The 20,051-nt window shown below is 46.2% G+C and overlaps 1 protein-coding gene across 1 annotated transcript; it reads left to right on the top strand.

Moving 5' to 3' along the window:
- Nucleotides 1-82: 82 nt before the first annotated feature.
- LOC139048935 (uncharacterized) lies at nt 83-4,196 on the top strand. The gene is made up of 3 exons (XM_070523917.1): nt 83-221; nt 1,271-3,155; nt 3,773-4,196. The coding sequence occupies exons 2-3, from the start codon at nt 1,276-1,278 to the stop codon at nt 4,080-4,082; spliced, it is 2,190 nt and encodes a 729-aa protein (XP_070380018.1). The 5' UTR covers nt 83-221; nt 1,271-1,275; the 3' UTR covers nt 4,083-4,196.
- The last annotated feature ends 15,855 nt before the right edge of the window (nt 4,197-20,051 follow it).

Below are 20,051 nucleotides of genomic sequence, written 5' to 3'. Positions count from 1 at the left end.
CTCATCTGTACTTTGACGATTTAGTCTTCGTAACAATATTCATGTAGAAAATTAAAACGAGAAGCACGATTACTGATTCTCGTGCTAAGGTCGACGAAGAAGAAGTAGTCTACAGGGCGTTGGTGGTGGAGTCTGAGCGTCAAGAACAACAGTCACGGCAGAAGCGATAACAAGACTCAACAAGTACAAGAGTAAGCTAGAAACATCGACTGGCGTCTCTGGTGAGTGCCACACCCGTGTATGTTCGTGAAAGGCTCGAAGCGCTGAACAAAGGGGGAATGGCGAGTGTAAGCTAAATCCGATGGAGTCTTCGGATGGTCTCTGTGATCCCCGCGAAAGCGAGCCAGCCGATTTCTGAGGCCACTATGCCACCAAGTCTAGATCTCTTGCGTCAACCGAGCTGCGAGCTCATTCGCCTCATCACGAGGCAAGTCATACGTAAATTCTGAGCACTTGCACTGACAAGGCATATCATTTAACCTATACCATTCTACCTAATGGCACATTCGAATGCTCCTTTTTCGGGCAGCCCTGCGAACAATCAGTGGTCCATTAAATAGGTAAGCATTGTCGTGGCAATAAAACTATCATGGCGCGTTACGATAGTGTTAACAGCCACGTCAATAATGTGACTATAAAGTCATTAGTGTCTGTAGTTCAGCTTCATTGTCATTTTACGCGACCATGGAAACGCTTTGGAAGCGCTCTCAAAGGTCTGGTCTAATCTGCCATTAATGTGCAGATTTGTCTGCTAGACTCATTTGCTGGTTGGTCTCAACGTCGTTTTAATAGCCGCACGAGAAGCTTACGCTATTCTTTCGCTCTGTGGGATCGCGAGGTGGCCATCGGCGACAAAATAAAGCACAAGCTCTGAGTGCCTAGCTCTGTGTCACCAGTGTAAGGCTAGCTACCCGCGGTGCAGTCTGCAGTGAATGCCTGCCAATAGTCGGAGCACAAAACACGATGCACTAGCGTAGAGTGAACGATGACAAAATAGCATGGACCGCGAACTGGACGGGAATACATGCCGCGTACGTGAGAAGGTGAGGGAGAGAATGCTTCACGTCAGATTCAAACATCGCTTCCCAACAGCCTTAGTGGCTAAGACAAGCCGGACGGCGAAGAAGAAAGTCCGGGGAACGAACCAATTAATGCACCACTTTATTGGTAAATAGTTGGAATAGCTTAAATATCATGCGTCAAGACGCATTATCGCTTTGAAGGCATGCGCATGATCGATTTTGGAAGAGCTACCCATCTGTCCTTCCAGGTAAAATGGCAAGCGATGACCCAAGGAAGTTCCCGGTAACGAGTGGTCGGGCAGACTCGTTGAATCTGGGCGACGTCGTCTTGGCAGACATCCAAGGAATAAAGGGCTTCTTCTCGGGCGAAGCTATTGACCACACGTCACCTTGCACTGCGACCGAGGACCGAGCGTGCCATATCGTTCGACACCTCAGTGTGTGGAACGAAGTGCTCTCGCAGGCCAAGCTCGAACTAAGAGAAACCCCGCGTACTCGCAGCGGGCTGACCGTGGCGAGCATTGACTGCCCGTACATGAGGGACCACTCGCTGGACACACTGCACCGGGTCGCCACGCTGCTGCACTGCCTCGTCAAGAAGCATCACTGCGTGACGCATTTCGACGTCACGATGGGCTGGCTCAACTTGTACGACGAGCTCCTGTGCGACGCCCTCCGCGGAAACCAATTCGTCGAGTCGCTCAAGTTGCGGGACTCGTACGGCCGGGGCATCGGTCCTGACCGTATCTTCTGCGCGGTCGTGCCGACCCTGCCAAACTTGAAGCACTTCGAGTTCACCAGTAATGCGGAGTGCCGGAGCTCTTTTCTGGATAAACTGACGTCCCTTTTGCTGACGACGAGGTCGCTCACGTCTCTCCATCTTCCTAATTTGTACATGAAACGTAAGGAAGCAGAGGCATTCTTGACTGCGATCTCGGCGTGCTCAACCCTGAAAGAACTCTCTTTGAACACTGCAGTAGTGGCCTCCTCTCAAGAAGGAATGTGTGCCACTTTCGCGGAGTACCTGAAGAGTTCGACTGCCTTAACGACGCTAAGCTTTGTGGGAGAGCACTCTTTTTACCGCACCTCTATGCAGTTGATACTGCGAGGACTCGTGGAAAACAAAACCATCACCAGACTGGACTTCAGGAAGGCGTTGGTGCTGGAGCACTGCGTCGAAGAAGTATCTAACATCTTCGCAAAGAATAAGACGCTGCGCAGTATTCACATTGTTCATTGCCGTCTTCATCAGCACCACACAGGTGCTTTTGTTTGGAATGGCTGGCTGACGGCTCTCACGGAGAATGAGACGCTGCAAGAACTTACGCTGCCCTTGCACATCTGGCGACCCCAGAAGTGGGCTCTCTTCTTCAGAGCGCTTTCGGCGAAGGACAGTCTGAAGCACGTGGTCATTGATGGGGACTCCGCGAGCGCCGTAGTCCTGCAAGAAGTCTGCGAAGCCCTTCGAGAAAGTGGCGCCGAGGAGAAGGTCGTTTTCTGGCCACACTTGGGGGTTGCCTGCTATTGGTACGCTCTCCATTTACTCAGGTACCATTGTTTTCGCGACGTCATAGCCGGGCAGGATACCAGCGATGCTCCGCCGCTTGGCAGGCTCCTGCACCAGCTGTGTTCGCTGAACCACGTGACATCGCTGACTGTGATTATTGATCCTGGCAGACACAGTGAGAACCTGTCGTCTGCTCTCACAGACTATGTTGGAACAACCACCACGCTCAAGATACTGCGATTGATCTCGATGTCTCTCGCCTACTCGGCGAATGAAACTGACCTAGATTGGACGGCCGTGGTTGAGTCGTTTTCAAGGAACAGCAGCTTAGCAGAGCTGTACGTCAGCGCCACATGCATGTCTGAGGACGACTCTGAGTGCATGGCTGATGTCGTCAAGCACAGCGAAAACATACGAAGGTTCTCGGTTTCGGTACGAAGGGGCTGGAACTGGGCGGCGTTCGTGAGTCGCTTGTCCGACGGCATATCTCGTAACTACAGCCTCCTAAGAGTCGATGTTCCTGGCTACATGAACAAGGACTCGTTTGCCATTTGGGACACGGCCCGGAGGAACTCCCGCCTGGTGGCCACTGCTTCGCAATTCCTCGCTGGAGCTAATCCTGACAAGTAAGTACCAGTAATGAAACTGCAGCACTTAGACACAAATACTCGCAAGACTCGTGTCGGGAACAACAGCGCGTGCTCTTATTCGTTTCTTGAATTTTGATCATTTCTTTTAGATGTGCCTTTAACCTTGCAATGTCCGAAAAATCCCGCCGTTCTTATTAAGACTGCTCGTTGGCTTATCCACTGTCGCTTATAGCATTCGCTTTCAGCCGGCATAGCAGCTGCTTCGAAAGAAATGTGAACAATCTCTTGAAACTGCCCTAATGAGGTCGCGACCTCATCCTCGGCTGGGCTAAAGGGATCTGAGATAAGCTAATCAAGTGCTTCAGGAAGTGATGCGTTTATTACTTTTTGAAGCATAACGCCTCAGCGTATCCACAAGATGGCGATATATATGCCTTTCGATTTTTCATTATCTTGTCTTATCCTGAGCACAGCATTTCATTACGAACCCTACAGAGGAGCTACTCCAACAACTTCCTTCGTATGACTGCATCGGCTCTACCACGCCATAACACATGTTACCACTGCTATTGTATCGCGGTGAAACCTTTTCTTCAGTTTAGCGACTTCGACTAGATGTAAACGTGTCCCGGCACGTATCGCGTTTTCGACAGGACCACTGCGGCGGCGCTGGAGCGGGTCCTGCGGCACCGAGCTCTTCTGGAGGAACTTGCCGAAGTCCAGTCCATCAGCGAGGACGAGGCAGCGGCCGCTCTCCGAGACGAAGTCAGGTCCTTCGAAGGCTTGCACGATTTCATGCGACTCGCGGGAGTCGTCAAGGAGAGGGTCACGTGTCATCGACAGGAAGACGGGTGCACGCAGCTCGACGACCTCAACGAGCACTGCTGGATCGCGATCCGGCGCTGCCTCGCGCTTGGTGACGTCGTGGACGAATGCGGCCAATCAGAGCCGAACCGCGTGTGACGTAAGCACGATGCTGCCCGTCGTTGTATTTTGTCTCAGAGACATACCATCTGCTCAGACGGGCAGTCAAGAAGAAATAAAGAAGAGCGTGTTCGTCGTTATTTGCAGGAGCAATCCACCGCGAAATGCCGTAACTCAAAAGCAAGAAAAGCAGACCGAAAGAGAAGTTCATGAATGCAATCTAACAAAACACATAAACACGCACTATTCTGCTTCTGGTGTGGCTAAAAGGCAAATTAGGTGACACTACCTCTGATAGAGCACGCGGACGGGCCTCGATCGTCCTCAAACTTCGCGCTGGACAAACGGGGACAAAGAAATATGCACAATGACTAGCGCAAAGTTTGACGATGAATCGATTCCAAGTTGGCCGGCTCACAGTGGAGCCTCGTCCAGTTATCGTCGCGTGAGTCGTAAATGAAGTTTCGCTGACCAGAAGACGCGTGTAGCTCGTAACCCTTAAACGCACAGGTCATGTGACACCGGAGTTGGGCTATCTAACGTATACATACGTATATATGCCGTATATATATAACGTAATATGTTAGAATATTTCCGAGCCCGGAAAATGAGCAGAACTCAACATTTTCTCGCGACTTCATCGCCCAGTGTGACATGGTGTCAGGAATGCGATGATTGTACAGCGAAGTACCAACTCTACCTTTCGATACGGACCTCTGACTGCAGGCTGCGATGAAATTTAGATTTCACTTCGATCCCGTGTTCAGAAAACTGTATTCCGAAAGGTACAAGTAGTTGCCGCCGAAAGTGGTGCTTCAGCGGCAGACGTACACTGCATGTATTGGTGCGCAAAGTCATTAGTGTGCCCCTGTAATATGCCAAAGGCAGTGCTGAAAAACAGTCTCGGTGCTAACCATGTAGGCAAACCAGACGCCCACGCGAATGCCGAAGAAAAGAATCCCTGTGTGATTAGCCGCAACGCGAACATCGTGTATACAGTTTTTCGCTGTGACATTCTGAAGTCATTTCATCAAAATTCGATTCTCAAACGGCGCAAAAGGGACGAAAGACACGGGCAAGAGCGATCAGTGCAGGGCGTGGACGGGCAAAGTGACATTTTTATTGGAAAATACTGCTAACGGAAGCAAAACGTTCAGCAGTATGTTACACTCCTGTACCATGTGAAGGCGAAGGCCTGTTGCTCACTTGGTAAACTTGGCATGGCCGTGTTGCTGCTTTCGCGGTTCGGCTTCTTCGACTCGTTTTCATACGCTTCGCTGCGGCTTAGCGCGCTCGTATAGCGGGGTCAGACTCGCGCCGACGACCTTTCTCTTCGACTTTACGTTGCGTCCTCTCTGCAGGGGATTGAAACGCGTGCAGTTCTGTGTGTTGTTTGGGTGATTTAAATGAATGCATGCACTGCTCGCTTCAGTTTTCTGAGCGCTTGCTGCCTCAGCCTTACGGGGGTATCAGCCGTCGCATTTTTTCCCTGCTTACGGGGGTATCAGACGTTGAGAAGGTCACGTGTTTTTTTTTGTGCCACTCGACTAGACGACGCTTTTCTGTGCGTTGTATGCGTGATTACAACGTATACGCACTGTACGCCTCACTTTGCCGAGAGCTTGTAGCCTCTGCGTTACGACAGGTATAAGACATTGCATTTTTTTGCTTGCTTAGGGGGGTATGAGCCATTGTTGAAGATAGTTTTTGTACCATTATACCGGACGACGCGTTTTATTCAAGCTCATCGGCGGTATGAGCCAATTAAGGCTTCCGCCTTAATAGAGTTTTAGCATCGGGGCCCCATAAATGTTTCGGGCCCCTAAGAAATAGCGCCGAAGGGACTGCGCATGCTCGAGACGCAAACTGCGTTTGGCTTTCGCATCCGGCACGTTATTTCACTGATTTTAGCTGAAGCTCCAAAAGCTGCCCCAAAGGCTTTGCGTCAACAAACGTGGCGGCACCCACCGGAAGGACGGCACCTAGCACCAGCTAGGTGCCGTTGGAATATAAACATTTTTTTTACGATTCTTTCCACAGCAGTGGCGGAGACGCAGGGCCTCTTAAAAACCTTGGCACATGAACGTGAACAAGCCCTACCCTCACAGCTTTCAACATCTGCTAGAGAACTGCAATCAGACAAAGCTACTTCTAGCCAATTTTTTTCCTGATACAAAGCATATCACTTTTCGGGTGACGAGCTTAATTACGCACATGCCACTGCCAGAACAGGGCCCCCGGCCCAGAACACTTCACCGTGAGAAGTCTCCGCAGTTTCTCCGAATCAGCCTACCAGCACTAAGTGTGCATCATGAAGGAGACGCGAATCTCGGGGAAAATTCCGGATCCCTGGAAATCGGTCCAGCTCTCCTTCATTTCCAAGCACGGAGAACCACACGAACATACGGCCTATTTCTCTCACATAATTCGTGGGTAAGCTGCTAGAACACATAATTTTTAGCAAATTTAATCGCCACCTCTGGTAATTCGATCACCTACACTCACGACTTCTTGACTATCCACGACTCATCTCCCACTTAAAATGTGCTACTCAACATTTCCAAACAAATTATTGACAATTACAGCAGCGGTTAACATAGAGCCATACAAGCTGCTCACCTAAAAAAACGCGTTCGAATACGCAATCCATAACATCGTGCTGGGCACAATTCGAAGGGGAGGTTCCTGGATTTCTACCAACAACTAGACCCGTGACTTGCTTCTCGCCCAAGCCAAGAGCATTGTTGGCGCTATTTCTCCATCCTTCCCTCAACTGTAAACAGGAATGTCTCAGGGCTCTGTATTATATCTTACTTAATTTGGTCATGTGCAAGTGCGTTGGTCACTGCGGTCGATATCAGACGTTGACGGCGCATTGAGATCACGCTGTGGATCAGCACAGGTTCTCGCGGCGTGATTCAAAAAAACATGCAATCGGTAGCATGTGCGTTTTCGTTCACAACGCAAGAAAAAATGGCTTACAACGTTCCAAATCTACATCTGAACATCTCCTCGTTCATCGTCCAAGATGCGTCCCAAATGATTAGCGTCACACCCAGTTGTGGGTAGATATCACACACCCCAGCATTACTGAGTGTTAATAGCCTGCTGACCGGGCCAGCAAAATGGTTCCAACCCGGGCACTCAGCGTCGAGGACACCCACGCTCGAAAGAAGCGTCGCGCGGAACAGGAGCCTTTTTCCTACGCAGCGCAACGTGCTTCAGACTGCGAATGTACGTTTACAATGTATACGTATAATTCCGGAATAAGATATTCAATTACATACAGCCCGATAATTCAAATAAAGTTGACAATTTCCACCGCGATACGATGTTTCATGTGAGACGATGATAATGCTCAACTCTCTGAGATGTTATGAAAGATGACGCGCAACAACGCCTGAACCAAACATGTCTCCCTGTTTGTTCTGTGGAGTGCGCACACAAACAGCAGTGGAGCACGCAACGCGACGTTTAACATGAACTCATCACTCTCGTATTCGGCTAAACTCCAAAGAACTGCACATTTATCCCCATCATCATCGTTAATTATTGTCAATCATAGCAAATAGGATACTAAGCTTCGTTCACATCGATTTCCATAGTGCGTGGGATCCGCCAGTTTTTAAAGGAAGGCCCGCTATTTTCATTACCATATGTGGCGCAGATTCACAGTCAAATTTCGGCAAGGGCTGTAGCTGGTGGAGTCCGGGTGCTTCGTAGCCTGGTGCTGGTTGCTGGTCTGACTTCAGTTGATTTAATTGACTTAATCGATTAAACGTGTTCGAATAATCGTATCGAGGGTTTGACGGGACAATCGCGAAAATATTGAAATCGTTCTCGAATGGCGCTGCACGAGCAGTGACTGTGCGGCTGTGGGAGAGCGACTGTCGACTGCTTTTCGGAGTCCCGAGCGATGCCGAACCGGGTGCTTCTCCTCTTTACACCCACGTGGGCCGAAGCGGTAGGTTTGAAACGCCTAGCATTTCAAGACATGTCGTAGCAACCCAGTCGTTGATCGTCGTGCCATTCCCAGTCCATTAAAGGCGCGGCACAGCCTAGTTGCCGGTTTTTCAGCATGTGTTCGACAGGGCGATGGAGTTCATGTCAATTCCGGGAATTTATATAGCGTCCGTGCATCTATGTTTGGTCATTCAATGAAGGTGCCGGTTCTAGCCAAACCTCCCAACCAAGTGACATTCCTTCCAGCTGTAAAAGAAAGAGCTGGCAATTTAAATTCCTATACCTGTCATTTTCGTTTCCCCTCGCGTATTGCGATTTCTTACATATTCCAGTTTGAGTTCACCTTTCACATTCGCATTTTTCTTATTTCTTGTTTAATTGTACTTTGCAAAGATCCACTAGCACCATGCAAATTATTTAATTCCGTGCTATCCGCCAGTTTATGAAGCGATTATACACTTGTGTTTCAAACATAGTTGCATGTCTTAAATTCTAAGATGGGATTATGCAACACTAGGTAATTGCCCTTCAACGTTTCGAAAAGCGTCCGGCAAAGTTTTCATTATTCAAATAATCGACGAAAAACCCTTCGTCGAAAGCATGAATCGACAAACGCTAAAAAAATTGTTGATTCATAGTCATTGATAGCCATCATTGTTAAGTCAATCATTGACAGTCGTCGCGGAATGCGTATCGTATTCTATAGAAATAACAATATTATCAGGCTGGGTTCCACTGCCAGGTCATGGCACTGCTGACCAGCTTATCCGCGATGCTCTTAATCAGGCGCTTGGCATTGGGCCGGCAGTTGCAACAGAATGTCTACAGCGATCCTCCACCCTTGAGCTCCCGCCTAAAGAGCCGTCGGTTCCCTTTTCTCGAGCCACCGCTCGTGAGATGGCAGGCAAGACTCTTCCGACACGCTCTGACAAACCCGTTTCTTCTTAATGCGCGGCGCCATATGATCTATGAAGGTGCTGGACCTATTCCGCAATTGTCACGCTGCTGCGGTTACCCCAATACAGACGGCATACTCTGGAGTTGTTCATTTATTTTGCCTCCTCTTTCCCATTGGACCCCTCTGCCCCCTTCTACAGCTTGGTTTATCTTTGGCTCATGGGCAGATCAGCAATCCCTGCCAGCCGACATTGAAGCGGCTCTCAAACATCGTGCCAGGGCAAAAAGCAAAATTAGCATTTTTGTTCAACTGCAGTCAGTAACGTCCTGGTCTTGCACAGCGCCCGGATGCCTGAAGAGCGAAGGGAGGGCCAGAACTCCGGGACTTTGTTCCGAAGGCGATCATCTATTCGAGTTCAATGAAGTGTTGCTCTCTCTCTTACTCTACGAACTGTCGTCACGCATTGTCGTCGCTCAGCCCTCACTGGCTGGTGGCACCACCACATAGAGTGCAGGACTGTAAGTGGTGGGAACTTGTTTGTCGGGATTCTTGTTTTGTAAAAAAGAAATGTCATGTGCGAGCTGTTCGTCGCTTTCTTTGGCTACATACTTTATAGATGGAATATTTAGCCGCGTTGAGCCGCTGTAGCTGACAAAACACGAATTAAAGTATCCGAACATAAACCATTAGTCGTAGTTATGCACGTCATGCTGGAACGTGCCGCGTTTGTACTTATTTTCGTCGATGAAGATACGTGAAACTGTTATTCTGCTGTCAAAGGAAGGGGACCATACACGCGCGCATTGTGCATGGAGCCAAAGCTACAACCTTCGAGATTACTCTGCCGACAGAAGCATTTGTTCGGGATAGTTTTGAAGATGGAAACAGTGTTCCGGCACTAGCATTAACAACCATGAAAAAGTTTTTACATACCAGAGTTCTTTTATTCTAATGTATTTTAGAACGACCGGGGAAAAAATGTGTAACCCAAGTGTCAACGCTGAGGACGATGAAATGGACATGCATGGTTGGTTAAAAGATTCTAAACAAATAGCGCTGTGTTTGTGTGTATGTGTATTTCCTCGTCCTTCTTCGGTCGCGCCTACAGATTCTATCATATATTCAAACCTACTAGGCCACCAACTTGTTTTAACTAAATTACCCAGCACGGTGTCAAGCGCGCACAGGTAAACACGAACATATATCGATCGATATTCGATTTCAATATTCTGGGACGAGGAATCTTGGCCTCAGCAATCGAATTCACCTTGACCTATCTCTCGCTTCTACGCGACTGAAACGTCGAAAGCACAGCGCATACGAAGCTGCCGGCACTACGCGCCCTCTGCAAGCATCGCAGATCGCTGTGAAGATGAAGCCCGCGCGTGCCCTCTTTGGCCACGTCGCCGATCGCTTTCAAGACACACGATCCCCGGCAACGCGTCCCTACGGCGCGATGGCATCTACTACGGCGTCCACGATTCGCGTAGCCAAGGCCGCAGTAAACGCCGCGGTGGTCTCCACTGTGTACGGAGCGGCGTGCGAGGAGGTCATCAAGGCACCCTGGCAGCCGTCGGAGAAGAACGCCCCTCCTCCCTCGCCTGATGCCCTTCCTCGCACGTGACAGGAGAGAGAGAGAGCGCATTCGGGCCGCGTTCCTCGCCCGCGTACGCGAGATTGAATCCCGTTTTGCCTGTTTCACATGATGCGATTTTCGTCGCACCGGAAGTGCGATTTCCGTCGTTTGCGATGAAGATCGCAGTCGCAGTGCCGACCCCCCGATTTTCGGCTGCGACCAACCGGTTGGTCGCACAGTCGCACCGTCGCACCGATCGCTGCGATTTTCCGTCGAAATTGCGCGGAGAGCTGCCACAGGAGCTATTTCGCTGGTTTGTTTTGGAAAATGGCGTCTCGATCGACAAGTGCAATACGCGGAGACGTGGATCGTCGAATTCGGTACGTACGCGAAGGGAGAATAAAAAACTTGTACCGCATATTGCATTCTCCGATTTCTATGCGTTTGTTGACACTCTCCACAGCAAATGAAGTGCATTTTCACGTTTGCTTCGTACGCCTTTGCGAGTTGTCAGTGCTAGGAGGTGTTCGATCCCCAGCAGACGACGAGGTCGCTACAATGTTTTGAGTAGCATGCAAAAATCGCGCTTACGGAGCAGCTTGAATTATTTCAACCTCGGCAAGGGCAAATGACAAGACAGCAAAGTACCCGAAGTTTCAACGTTGCGCTGAACGCGGTACCGTTCAGTTGCATTTTCTTGTCGGTTTTCAAGCACGAATTTCCCGATGCATCTTGAAAGCTTATCTTGCCTCTTATTAAATCTGACAGAGCAAAAGTGTAGGCTATCGTAATGAATTTGCTACGATAGCATTAAATCCGTGGCTTGAATAAAATATTACATGCACGTTTAGTTGCACCTCTTCTCTGGAATTTTTTTTTCTTGCACAGAAACCAATAAACATTGACTATGTTGCGGACTTTGTATCCTTACTGCATCTGTATGAACACTTGCTCTGCAAGGTAACTAACTGCACAGCTAGTAGATTAAGTAAATACAGTGACAACGTACCCTCCTGCACAATTATGTAGAACTCGTGCAACAATGCGAAAAGCAGGCAAACGCCCTGTTCTTGTCTGGATAAAACAGTATAAAACGACACGCTGAAGAAAAGTAAATCCAAACTTTGCAGTGAAGTCAGCCAGTACAAGCAGTTCTTGCACGTTCACAGCTGATCAAGTGTGCAGAAACATTCATGCCTTACATGTTTCTAGCAAGTTTCTAATAAGTTTGTGATCACATATATTAGTGTGTAAACCCATATAACGATATCCGCTGCGATTACTATCTTTATAAGTAATGAAATACCATGCTACTTGCAAGAACATATATCACCTGAGGATTTTAGAACAAATTTCTGCATTTCAACTATACACAATATGTGGTTTATTCAATAAAAGAACACAAACTGGGCTTTTTTGCAATGACAAACTTATTCCAAACTTTACTTACATACAGGCAAGAAAAAAAATTATAGACAGAAATATTGTTCTTCAATTTGTTCACCTGCCACTTTGGCTATAGCATTCTGCTGCTAACACAAGGCGAGGGATTGATTTGCCAGCCATGGAAGCCGCATTTCGATGGGAGTCATAGGTGCGAAAAAAAGCTCTTGCATCTTGCACTTAAATTTAGTTCATCACCTTTTATTGAACCCTTACACTTCAAAATGCTATTGCACGGGGGGCATGCTTATGCAAAATCTAACACCAATAGAAAGCAAAGCGCAGAATTGTAAAACAACCATGCATCTTTCGTGATAATTCAAGTGTGTAAATATTCATTGCATCAATATGTATTGTTCAACAGCACTGCACAAGTAAGCATGATCAGGTATAGCAAGTACTCTGTCAAGAAGCTGGTTCTACAGATGTATAAATGTCAAGGCATGAATGCTCATACTACGTCGCACACATAGCACAAAGAAAACCTTTTTCAAGAGTTGTCTCTTCTGGCAGATATGAGTGGGCCATAAGCAGCAGAAACCTTATTGCAGGACATTGTGTAATACCGCTTATGAAAAAATGAACAGAGTGAAGAGGCTTTTAACCCTTTATTGACGAGTGTTGCCTACAGGCAACACACCAAAAAAGAATTTTTCTCTTGTCGAGTTTAAGTATCGAGTACGAAGTTTCTAGCTAAATGTCTTCGGCCAACACTGAATGACAAGCGGCAAGCGTCATTTGTTGGTTTAGAGCAGGAACACTGGACGAGGAAGCAGAAGTTTGGCACGCGACTCACTGTCTTGTGCAAGCAAGTTCAGAGGAGACAGGCCAATGCAACGTATGCAGCTGCATTGGTGTCGCACATCTGATGTAAAGCAAATGAAATGGGCACCTCTGGTTCACATATGATAAGAGCTGTCTATACAAATTGAAAATAAAGCTAGGTGGCTTCAATGGGGTGAAGCCCACTTCCTGTTTCCTGCCTGGGGTTTTCCCTCTATTGCTGAAAAATTTCTGCAAAATATTTTTTCTTTTTGTTGATTATGCTTACTCTTGACGTGTTTTGCATATTTAGATAGAACAATAAACATGTTTTCTCGGTATTTATATCTCTCGTCATTAAAGGGTTAACAGCAGTACCTCATGCTGCTCTAATAAGAGGAACGATGTGCAAAAACATTTCTGGTAGAACACTTAAACTAACCTTCTGAAAGACAGAAAATTCCAGGTGAGAGTTGGAGGTACGTTTAGCCCACACACACCAACAATACGGGCATACTACAAGAAACACTACAGCCTATGGTGTATTACACTCTGTGGGAAAGCTATCTTATACAGAAATAAAAAATGATGCAACAAGCCCTCGACAACACTGCAGACTTTCTTGGCTAGTCTGGCCTCTCGCTTTCTGATAAGTCAGCTCATATCGACGTCAGAAAAAAAGAAAGACTAGAATCAAGAACTACCCCAGATTGCACATTGTGATCCACATAGCTGGACAAATATGCCCGCAAGTCAACATCCACAAATCTTCAGCTAGTGTAAGCCCATGACGGCAGAGTCAGCATGTGGGTGAAACAATTATGCAATGCCTGGACGCAACTTCCACACCTGGTGAAAAGAATAATCTCGAAATAACGGGGGTGGGCGAGCGGATACTATAGAAAATCGCAGATGCTGTGCTTGTGTCCAAGGTATGGTACGGTATGAATTACCAACAGCACACAAAAAAGACAACTCATCGAATACAGGCATCGGGTAGTAATAACAGGTCTTTCCAACTGTACCATGCTTGAAGACCTCTATGAGAAAGAGCTAACGAACAAGCACCTAGACAGAGTAGAGTTGCAGCCTGCAGCACAATTTCTTTGTCTCAAGAGCTCAGAACCTCATCGCACGATACTATGCCAGCTAGCATATGAGATGCAAAGACGACTACCCCTCCCTTAAGAAACACAACCTCGGGAGTACCTGAACTTGAAACACAACAGGCCCATACCGTGGAATATGGGGGCAAACAATTAGGCCAGGAGACTATATGCAACTGCCAAACACACAGAGGAGGTTGCTAGTCATGAAGATACAAGCAAACATAAGGCACATATAGTACACTGATCTGGCAATAGCAGTGTAACAGTAGTATGACACTACATAAAACTAAACCCCACATAACTGAGTACCATTTTAGGTCATCCTACACCTAGAAAAGCTGAACAGAAAGCAATCAAAGCAGCACTTGTAATGCAGATTACACCCTGCACAACACCCTGCATGGATTCACCAAAAACTGTCTGGGCCTGCACATCACACAAGATTGTCAGGAAAATCAGGAGATTAACACGCGACTTGCCAGCACATGGCCAGAAATTAAATTACAGTACACATAGCCATGCAGATATTCCAGGATACAAGCGGGCTTATAAGCCTGACATAATACCTGAAAACTAGATGAGTTTGTGTGTATTCATTATTAACTAAAGTGCAACAGATAGACAACACACAAGAACGAAGCGCTCTGTGTGTTCACTTCGTTCCTGTCCATCGCATTTCTGTTGCAGTATAGTTAATGAATTCATAAGGCTGCACAGGAGAAGAATGATACCTCTGCCCAAGGGCCCGATCTCGCATCCAAATCCACACGTGTGCACACATACACACACAAATGTTGCAAGAGTGCATAGCATGAAGCAGTATCAACAGGATGACACTAGATATGAATGAAGACTAACTTTCAACTGAGGTTCATTTGTAAAAATGTGGCGAGTTGTAAAAGGGCGATGAGCAAAACGAGAACAAGGTGAAAGCAGGAGCCAACGTTTTGACAAGTGGACTTGTCTTCTTCAAAGTCCACGTGTGGAAACGTTGGCTCCTACTTTCACCTTTTTCTCATGTTGCTCATCGTCTTGAATTTCCATCTCCTGCCTTCCCCGAGTTTTCCCCAGAAAAAGAAAGACATCATTGAAGGATAGATAAAAATTGGTGCTTGATGCAGCCAAACATAAATAAATATGCTACAGAAAGAAAATAGAGAAAAATTCCAAGTGCAGGAAAAAATAATTACAATTGCCAATCCTGCATGCCAGCACCTTTCAAGAAACACTGTTGTTATTCCAATAGACAGACTGACAGTTTGCTTATGCAATGCAAGCACATTCTTCCAGTTCCATGCCATTGGGGAAAAAATGAGTTTCCTGGAAGGTAGCCACTTGCACACTTGGTGATCACTGTTTTTTTTCCCTGGACTTGTATATCTATATGTATTTTCCCCCTTTCCTGCTTTTATGTTTGGTTTCATCAAGCACTAGTCTTTATCAGGTTTTATTGCTGTACTACTTTGTGGTAACCTTTATAGATCACTGCATTTTCGCAATAAACCTTTTAATTAGAAGTTAGCATACCCTGTTCTTGCTGCTTCACACTGTAAATTCTTGCTACATTGGCCAAATAAAAGATTTTATAAGGTATCATGAGGGCTATTAAAGTGACTTGCTGCAGTCTAAAAAAAACGAATAGCCTGGCTGCAAATGGCACCAAAGAACACATAGGACAAACAAGAAAACCATGATGATCTAACAATCAAAAGTTTAATGTACACACCGAGTAAATGCTCGCTGACAAGCAATAGACTGAACATACACAAAAAGGAGAAGCAAAAATTCATGTGCATTTCCTGACGGGGAATGCATCCATTTCTAACGGAGGCCGTGATGACAAGATTAACCCAGCATTTTTAGATCTACAGCTTCCGTAATTTCTATAGGCAGCCGATCTGCACAGAATGCTAGCTTCTTCCTCTACGATGCACGCTCAGATGTGGAGAGTGCATTGTAGAGGAAGAAGCTAGCATTCTGTGGAGATCGGCTGCCTAGAGAAATTATGGATGCTGTAGATGCAAATACACTGGGAGAATCTTGTGTCAGCATGGCTGCTGTTACACTTTCAGAGATGGATGCGTTTCCTGTTGGGATCTGTATGGACACGCATCAGATCTTGCTTCTGCTTTTTGTGTAAATTCGATTTATTGCTTGTCGACGAGCATTTACTCGGCATGGTCAATAAACTTTCATTTGTTAGTACACCTCATGAGATTATCTTGGTATCTAGCAGAAAGGTGTTCATTCTTTTTAGAGTGAAGCTGTATATGCCTAGGCGAAACACTCATGGTCCGATCACAAGAACCCTAGCGTAGGGGTATGAGCCATTGTTTCGGAGGTTGTGAGCCATTGTTCGTCTTACATGAGGGACGGAGACATTTCTTGTTGGGTAGACATAGAAATACTTATGCATTTAACACATAAACATTTATCTACGCATTATTGCAAGGAAGGGACACAGAGTGGGACGGGGTTAAGACAAGATCATGATGTCATAATTATCTTGCAGCAAAGGTGTGGCGGGCCATTGGCTACACCGATAGTGACGTCATTTCTCTCTAGCAGCAGAGCGCGCGTGCAGAAGTCTCTCTCAGACTTCCCTATAGGTTCAAAAATGTGTCCCTGTATTTAATTAAAGGAAATGTGCAGCCCCGGTGTGTCACTTGGTAACTAAGTGCATAACTGAGTCATAAACATTATGATTAACGCATTACAAAACACGAATGCGTAACATAATTCAGAAAGACTTCGACGGACCACCTGGATTAACACAATGAACCGCTGCTCATTGCACTTTCGAAGATGGTGATCTTGCAAAGTGCAATGGCGGCATTCCAAATAAACAATGTGATAAACCCAAGCCAAACATATGCATAACCTCATTAAGAAACACAGACATAACCAATAATATAGAAAGACTTGAATAAGCCATTGGAATTAACCCAGCGATAAAAACCGGGACTGCACATTTCAACTTCGCTGGTTTACCGTCTGTACAGGGTGCATGGGCAGTAACTTTTTCTGTTATTGTTTGTTAAGTATTGTATAATGTTGTGCCAGTAAAACATGTTGGGCTAGTTGGTGCAATGTAGTGGTACTGCTTTTTTTGCTGGTTTTTTTTCTTAATGTTGTGCCCTTCTTCCTTTTGTAACAACTTTTTTATTCCCCCTTGCATAATACTCCAACCTTGCAGCCTGCGAGGTATATAAATAAATAAGTACATAAGTACGTCATTCATTCATCTGCATACACCTCGCACCATTCCTTGCTCAACAAACGTCACTGTGTTGATGTCTCGCAGCGTGCATCTACATTAACTGCCGTTTGCGTTTCGGTATGGTTTGTGAACAGTGTAATGCATAAAGATTACATGACATGCATTAAGGTTGTGACCTATGAGGTGCATAAGCAAACCTTGCAAAAGATGACATGTTGGATTGTTGGAAATAAGACAAATTGTATATATTGCAGTTACTTTAACAGCATTTAATTGACCACTTGACAGAATCTTCACTTCGCATAGATTCCAACACGTACACTGAATCTGCAGTTTTCTTTTTTGCTTATTAATGCAGTCGTTACTGCATGGCCACATGGTACATTTGAAAACAAAGTTAAATAAATTAGTTTGTTGCAATATAACAATATGTGTAGATCACTGCGATTGTAACACGAGAACTTAATACAAACATGCACACTATAGGATGCAGACAAATGCTCAGGACAATCTCCAGAATGTTTGCATCCTGATACTTATGAAAGTGAACGGTTTCATTCCATGGCTGTCAATGAGAGGGAGCGAGAAAACTTAATTGTGTTCGTGGAACAAAAACGCATTGATAAGCTTAGACATATAGTCATTGCTTAACACTTTCGAAATGAATAATTATAGCTTGCTATCAACATTGAAGCAGCCATTCGACAGCAAGAAAAGGAATCAGTTCTTCCAGCTCTGAACATTGAATTGCAGGAAATGCAAGCAGGCATAAAATTCTGCCAATATAATGTTTAGGAATACCAAATTGGAATAAACATTGAGGCTTGCAATTGTACTTTCTCTGGCTGAGCAATCGAATTTGAAATGACTCCCATAAGCATGTCGTAACGATGTTGATCTAATACAGGTTAAATGCATGACTAGCTTAAGAAATCTGGATGATTACTATAAATTGCAGTGAAGAAACTATAATATCTAATAACATTAATAATATAATAATAATATTTATTTCCACAAAACAGGCTAACCGTGAGAGGCGTGCGAGGCTGAGCAGAAAGCTGAAAAATTCTACGGCAAGTGCACCTGCCGTGGGCCTACGATCCTGCATTATGAATAGCGCGTATTGATATGGTCTTCTTGTTAGAAGTTCCGAGTATACTACCAGCGCGAGACACGGGACAACAAAGTGGACGAGAACCGTGTCTTTTAGAATGCTATGTTACAACGTACAGGTTTCTACAAAAGTGACGGTAACTGCTCGAAACATTTGATGCGTCGGCTTTTGCGCCTTTAGAAATATTGAGAGGGGGCTCCCATATTTATATTCGCAGCGCAAGCACGGCGATGGACGAACCAGGCTAGCGCTAAGGTTGAATTTCACAACACAATTTTCATTCCACGTCGTAATCACACAGATCGTTTGAGGCTTCGTTCAGGGGCACACGCGGGCGTTCGGGTTGGTGCTTCTTGTTGCGTTTGGCGTCAGAACATGGCTAGGAGCAGGCACCACATATGCGCAATGACAGGCAATATACACGCAACATTTCTCTAGACGCTGACGCCGAGCACGGGTAGCGCGAGGATCTTGTTGGGCTGACACGACAACTTCGTGGCAGCCGAATTCCGAATACTGCATATAAGGTGTCGATAGGTCATCTTGCAGATTGTTGTAGCACAGGCAGAACGAAACGGTCATAGAAGGTAGATAAGACAACACACATCGCTGAACCACCTGCGAACAGCTGTTTACGTGCGCGATGTCGCACTGAACTACAGTAACCGCCGTCGCGCACCCCAAGACAAATCTTAACTAACGTTTTTAAATGAGTAAACGTACATATTATTTGCTTATAATCAAGAGAAGTCAATAATATTCTAATGTACACGTTTTATTCACTACAATAAAAGAATTATGCAGCGTGTGCCACGAAACCTGGCACTAAGCAAACCTGGGCGTCGCACCAGTCGCATTGTTAAAATCGCAATCATGTGAAATGAGCCCTCTAAAAATCGCATTGCTACGCGTGCGACAGCACCGATTTTCGTCGTTGCAGTCGCAGCATGTGAAACAGCCTTTTGCCGGCTTACTCACACCCTTTTATGTTCACGGCGTCCAGACCCCTTTCACGCTTACAAACAGACTTCCCAGAAGACTTCCGGTTAAGCCCTATGGAACAACGCAAGTAACAATAGCCTATAAACTTACAGAACCCTCCAGCTGGCATGAGTTGCGCTAAGAAGTTGGAATGTTCTACAAATTGATTTTATTGTTCAGTGCCACAAAAAAGAACCCCCATATATGAGATCTACACATGCCGCACTTTCTTGATATCTGAACACATCAAGAATATGTGCCTACAGTGATTTATGCGCAATATGCTTCCGTTTTCTTGGCAAACTTGACTGTCAGAAATGCATGACCGGAAGTTTTCTGGGGTCATGAATGCACTGCTGCCACAGCGTGGATGAAAAAGGTCTTATGCCGTGATCATGCACGGGGACCACCGCAGTGGCCAAGCACGAACAGCGAAGGCGCTCTTTGACGCTGCATTGATCTGGACAGCGGTACGCTTTGTTTTGGTGGTGGTGCTTGTGTAACGTAAGCAATAGCTCCGCTGTACATTTTCGCACGGTGGAGTGGAAGATTAATTGCGTCATGCTTATTCTTCACTTCATCCGTATTTTACTCGTATCGTATTCCGCACGCAATTACGACGGGCCCCATCTAGTTCCCGCGGCCGCCCTGCAACGTAGGACACGCTCGTTTTATTCACGAGTAGACTCGGTGCGCCACGGATCCGCGTTGGGCCACCCTCTTTCGTCACGAACCACCAACGTTTGTCGAGGTACTTCGGCTCTTGGCTCACACGACGCGAGTCGCGCAGTGGGACAAGACGGCAAGGAATTTCATTTTAAGCCTCCTCGCGAGACTAACCTCGCGAGCTGCGGCCGTCATCTTGTCATGGCTGGAGCGTAATCGTTGGATTAACGCGCAACTGTACTCTAATTTGCCAGAAGAAAGCACGCAGCCGTAGGA

The sequence above is a fragment of the Dermacentor albipictus genome, chromosome 8 (assembly GCF_038994185.2).
Source record: "Dermacentor albipictus isolate Rhodes 1998 colony chromosome 8, USDA_Dalb.pri_finalv2, whole genome shotgun sequence".
NCBI lineage: Eukaryota > Metazoa > Arthropoda > Arachnida > Ixodida > Ixodidae > Dermacentor > Dermacentor albipictus.
Note: the sequence above shows the minus strand (reverse complement) of the source record. Positions and strands in the feature narration are given on the sequence as shown.